Source organism: Rutilus rutilus (genome assembly GCF_951802725.1).
Source record: "Rutilus rutilus genome assembly, chromosome: 1".
Classification (NCBI taxonomy): Eukaryota; Metazoa; Chordata; class Actinopteri; order Cypriniformes; family Leuciscidae; genus Rutilus; species Rutilus rutilus.
This window is the reverse complement of record NC_140209.1, coordinates 65,826,467-65,832,669: the sequence shown is the minus strand read 5'-3', so window position 1 is coordinate 65,832,669 and position 6,203 is coordinate 65,826,467. Positions and strand designations below refer to the sequence as shown.

General features: G+C 40.4%; 1 protein-coding gene across 1 annotated transcript in view; it reads right to left on the bottom strand.

Annotated features, from left to right (window-relative positions):
- Positions 1 to 1,440: 1,440 nt before the first annotated feature.
- Positions 1,441 to 6,203, bottom strand: part of LOC311295365 (uncharacterized protein) — an 87,161-nt gene continuing 82,398 nt past the window's right edge. The window contains exons 6-7 of the mRNA XM_084416715.1: positions 2,553 to 2,608; positions 1,441 to 2,475 (exon numbers count right to left, since the gene is read on the bottom strand). Of these exons, the coding sequence (XP_084272841.1) occupies positions 1,919 to 2,475; positions 2,553 to 2,608 (613 nt within the window). The 3' untranslated portion in view covers positions 1,441 to 1,918. The remainder of the gene's footprint in view (positions 2,476 to 2,552; positions 2,609 to 6,203) is intronic.

Sequence of the window (6,203 nt, the reverse complement as noted above, 5' to 3'; positions counted from 1 at the left end):
TTAACTATTTATTTGTATGATACAGCTGCAAATAAGTATTTGAACACCTGAGAAAATCAATGTTAATATTTGGTACAGTAGCCTTTGTTTGCAATTACAGAGGTCAAACGTTTCCTGTAGTTTTTCACCAGGTTTGCACACACTGCAGGAGGGATTTTGGCCCACTCCTCCACACAGATCTTCTCTAGATCAGTCAGGTTTCTGGGCTGTCGCTGAGAAACACGGAGTTTGAGCTCCCTCCAAAGATTCTCTATTGGGTTTAGGTCTGGAGACTGGCTAGGCCACGCCAGAACCTTGATATGCTTCTTACAGAGACACTCCTTGGTTATCCTGGCTGTGTGCTTCGGGTCATTGTCATGTTGGAAGACCCAGCCTCGACCCATCTTCAATGCTCTAACTGAGGGAAGGAGGTTGTTCCCCAAAATCTCGCAATACATGGCCCCGGTCATCCTCTCCTTAATACAGTGCAGTCGCCCTGTCCCATGTGCAGAAAAACAGCCCCAAAGCATGATGCTACCACCCCCATGCTTCACAGTAGGGATGGTGTTCTTGGGATGGTACTCATCATTCTTCTTCCTCCAAAAACGTTTAGTGGAATTATGACCAAAAAGTTCTATTTTGGTCTCATCTGACCACATGACTTTCTCCCATGACTCCTCTGGATCATCCAAATGGTCATTGGCAAACTTAAGACGGGCCTTGACATGTGCTGGTTTAAGCAGGGGAACCTTCCATGCCATGCATGATTTCAAACCATGACGTCTTAGTGTATTACCAACAGTAACCTTGGAAACGGTGGTCCCAGCTCTTTTCAGGTCATTGACCAGCTCCTCCCGTGTAGTTCTGGGCTGATTTCTCACCTTTCTTAGGATCATTGAGACCCCACGAGGTGAGATCTTGCATGGAGCCCCAGTCCGAGGGAGATTGACAGTCATGTTTAGCTTCTTCCATTTTCTAATGATTGCTCCAACAGTGGACCTTTTTTCACCAAGCTGCTTGGCAATTTCCCTGTAGCCCTTTCCAGCCTTGTGGAGGTGTACAATTTTGTAAAAATTTCTGGATTTTTTTTTTTAGATTATGTCTCTCACAGTGGACATGCACCTACGATGACAATTTCAGACCCCTCCATGATTTCTAAGTGGGAGAACTTGCAAAATAGTAGGGTGTTCAAATACTTATTTTCCTCACTGTAATTACACATTAAAATAAAGTGTTTTTTTACTTTGACTTTGATTATTTGTCCCAGACTCATTTACTTTCCTGTTCAACAGTTCTTCTGTATTAGATTCAGTCCAAACTCTCTTTTGATGAAGATTCATAAAGTGATTCAGTCAAAACTGGACATTAAAAAGCAAACGTGTAAAAACAGTGAAACTCAGGGTGACAAACGTTTATCATGAATGAAAATAACAGTCAAAGATCAACAACTGAAGAAACATGTTCAGACTGAAACAGGAACAAGCGTTTATTGACCATAAACTACAATAACATGATTAAACTGTAATAAAACATGTGAATTAACAGTGAAATACTGGAGGTGACAGTAGATTAATGTTCATTTTACAGTTATCTCTATGATTATATAGATGATGTGTTATTCATCTCACATTATTGATTATAATAATCCTGTGAGATCCAGCAGTTTTAATCAGATCATCTGAAGGATTTTAACAACACATTGTGCACAAATAAAGTGTGTGAATATCAATAACGCTGATAATGCAGTAACACACACAATCAGTTACACAACTGGAAAAATGTAAATTTAGTGTGTGTGTGTATTTATGTAATTACACACTTCTGATACAAATGATAAATTGTAAACACATTTTCTTTGTTTTATTTTACAGTGTGTGTGTGTGTCAGTCAGAGTGTGTGTGTGTGTGTGTGTGTCAGTCAGAGTGTGTGTGTGTGTGTGTCAGTCAGAGTGTGTTTGTTGTTTAATGTGACACAGAGACACTGAAGAGTTTGAATAAGGAAGTCTAAATCCAGCATAAAGGGGTTCAGTGAATGTGTGTGTGAATGTGTGTAAGTGTGTGAGTGTGTGTGTGTCAGAGACGCTGTAGAAGGACAGAGTGCCGGCCGACACGTCCACAAACACTCCTACTCTCTTACAGGATCCTGGATCAGCAGAAACAGCAGTGGAGTTACTATTGTGACTGACAGTGAGTGTGTGATTAGAGCAGCTCAGACTCCAGGACTTCTCATTCCCTCCAAACACACAGTCACTCTCTCCTTTCCTCTGGATTCCTTTATATGACACTGATATACCAGTATAATCTCCACTCCATTCAGCCTCCCAGTAACAGCGTCCAGTCAGACTCTCTCCACACAGAACCTGAGGATAAACATCAAATCTCTCTGGATGATCAGGATACGACTGACTCTCTTCCACACGCGTCACCTTTCTGTTCTCCTCAGACAGAGCGAGACGAGTGTGTGCTGTGTTTGGATCCAGTGTGAGATCAACGGCATCTGAACACAAGAACACACACATTACAACAGCAACATTTACAACAACACACACTAAAACTGTGTGTTTGAGGACTTACATCTGTGTAGTCTTGATGTCATCATGAACTCCTTAACTTCTGAACTGTGATCCAAACTAGAAAACACACACACACACACACACACACACACACACACACACACACACACAAAAAGAAACAAAACTTTAATTAAATAACTATGAGTCGTATTCAATATTAATACATATTGCTAATTAATAAATTAGAGATTTTCTTGTTGATCAAAGGAAAATAAACTAATTAAAATTCAAACACACACACACTCCCTCTCTCAAATTCAAATTCAAATTCAAATGAGCTTTATTGGCATGACTTGTACAGTATTGCCAAAGCATTGGCCATTACATAAATGGACATTACATACACAAATAATCAATAAATTCAATAAATCAATCAGTAAACAATTGCATGAATAAATTTATATAAACGAGAAAAAAAAAAAAAAAAAAAAAACTTTGTACATTTGTACCAACATTCAGACAAGATGAGAATGATTCTGACTTTAGTTTTGTCCACTGGCTGACTCGTAGTTTGTGGCAGGCTGTCACATATTTTGCTGCTGTTGTGATTGAGCTGGAGTTCTCTCCCAGAATATGATTTAATTTTTCTGAATTTGGTAATGCCATAAAATGTGGTTCTAGTTGTTGGAATCTAGTGAAATAGTCTGATCTAATGCTGTGATAGTGATCACAGTGTATCAGGAAGTGTTCTTCTGTCTCCACCTCTCTCTGAGAGCACAGTGAACACAGTCTCTGCTCTCTCTCTCTCACACACACACACACACACACACACACACACACACACACACACACACACACACACACACACACACACACACACACACACACACACACACACACACACACACACACACACCTCTCTCTGAGAGCACAGTGAACACAGTCTCTGTACACACACACACACACACACACACACACACACACACAAACACAGACACCTCTCTCTGAGAGCACAGTGAACACAGTCTCTGTACACACACACACACACACACACACACACACACACACACACACACACACCTCTCTGAGAGCACAGTGAACACAGTCTCTGCTCTCTCGGCTGCCATCTCTGCCTGTGCCGGCCTCTCTCTACAGCCAGACTGTGGTCACTCACACACACACACACACACACACACACACACACACACACACACACACACACACACACACACACACACACACACACACACCTCTCTCTACAGCCAGACTGTGGTCACTCAGCCTGTACTTGGTCAGGGTCTTTCTCACTTTATGCTCTTTCACACAGCTCAGGTATTCTGCCGGTTTATAATCTCTTTTCAGGTCTAAATAGAGTTCCATCTTCTTTTGTGATTTAGTAGCATCTTTCCAATAGGTAATGTCATTTTGTTTTTGTAATTGTATAATTTGGTTGGGCCAGATAGTGCAGTGCTGGTCTGGCTGTAGTTTCAGCATCAGCTGTGAGAGTGCGCTCCGGTGCCGGTTCTGCTCCTGACACCGCAGGGCCTCAGCCTGGTATGAGCTCGGGTCACTGCGCTCCGGTGCCGGTTCTGCTCCTGACACTGCAGGGCTTCAGCTGGTATGAGCTCGGGTCACTGCGCTCCGGTGCCAGTTCTGTTCTTCAGGTGCTGGTAGAATTTCACAGCTCTTTTCTGGATACTGATCAATAAGGGGTATTGTCCTAATTCAGCTCTGCACGAGTTGTTTGGTGTTGCTCTGTTTACTTTTAGGATGCTTTTACAAATTTGGGTATGCAGAGTTTCGATTTCCTCTTTTTCACATTTTGAGAAATCTTGGGTTTTCAGAGGTCCCCATATTTCGCTGCCATACAGAGCAATGGGTTCAATTATTGCTTTTAGGATTTTTAGCCAGGTTTGAATTGGAATTTCATGTCGAATAGTGTTTTTAATCATGTAGAAGCAGTGGCGGTTCTAGACCACAGTAACTGGGGGGGCCAGGCAGGGGCCACTTGTGCTTTTAGGGGGCACACCTTTAACATTCATCTTAACCTATTTTCAGTATTATTTCAAGTCATTTTTCACCATGTCATGCATGACTGCAATCTCAAGAAAAAGCTAATAAATTATATTAGCTAAGCTAATAAAACAATTTCAATTCAAATGAATGTTTCATTATGTTTAATTGTAGTGTGATATAATGATCAATAATAACACATTTGAGCATCTAAGCACATCTAGGCACTTTTTTACACCTGGGGTGGGCGATATGGCAATAAAATCATATCACAATTTTTTTTTTCAGGAAAATCACGATTTTATCACGATTCTTTTTTCATGTTGGTTTTACTATTTTGCAAGTGACTGAGCATTACAGCCAAACTAATGTCCCTATTTTAAAAACAAAGCCTTACAGGTAACAAAATATAAAATAAAAAAGAATGGCAGACATTTAGGTCAAAGTGGCGAAGATAAAAATCTTTGTCATTATTTTCTTTGTTATTAAAAATTAAGAACAGAGATACATATTACACATAAACAACTTAATATACAAATGAAATAAACAGTGCTTTATTTTTTCAGCTATAGGTGTATTTAACAGTAGAATTGAAGAAAGTAATTAAATGAACAAATATGAAAATAAAACACAACAAACACAAAGTTCTCAGTCAAGAGCAGTGAATGATTTCCTCTGTGTGTTTTGTTGTTTTATTAACATTAAAGGGATAGTTCTCCCCCAAAAAAGTCATAATTTACTCTCTTAGGGGCCGATCACACCTAACGCGTTTTTCAGGTTCGAAAACGCGAGGTGCACAGCTTTTACCATTTACACAGAACGAGCAGTGCGCTGCGTTTTTTATGTTGCTAGGCAACCACTGAAACAACTATCCTGTCAGTCAAGTAAACGTCAAATCAGCCTTTTATTAAATATATTTACTTTCTGTTAACATTGTGGTAGTTACGGTCGTGAAGTCGTTAAGCTCCTGGTAACCTGCGAGAGCACCACAAGTTTATCCTCCATCATCGCACTCTCCTGGCGTTCAAGCAACTGTAGCTTTTATCACTAAAACGGAAGGCCCGCCTCTCACTTCATTCAATTGGACAGTGAAAAAAAACGCAATGACGTCAGGCGCTTTTTCCGCTCGGAGTTGCTTTTTTTTCAACTTCAAAAACGCGAGGCGCAGCGGGCGGTAAAACGCGAGGCGCAGCAGGCGCATAAACAGCACGCAGAACGCTCGCTGCCATAGGAAACCAATTGAAAACAGGCGCCTCTCACTGCAAAAAACGCGTTAGGTGTGATCGGCCCCTTAAGTTGTTTTAAACCCGAATAAGTTTCTTTCTTCTGTTGAAAATAAACGTTATTTGAAAGAATGTGAGTAACCAAACAGTTGATGTACCCCTGTGACTTCCATAGTATATTTTTTTCCTACTATGTATGGAAGTCAATGGGGACCAGCAACTGTTTGGTTTTGGGTGAACTATCTCTTTAAGGACAAGCGGCTCATGTTTATTATTAGGGCTACTGTCTCTTTAAGAACTGCACGCGACGCGTCTAATATACACCCATATGACAAGCAGATTTTAATTAATTTTCTCTGTTTGCTTTCACTTTAGACATAACCAACTTTGTTTATGTAAACAATGTCTGTATTTGACAGTATTAGCTCAATATAAGACTCAAAAGATAACTTAGTCCAGTAACAGGCTTTTAGTGC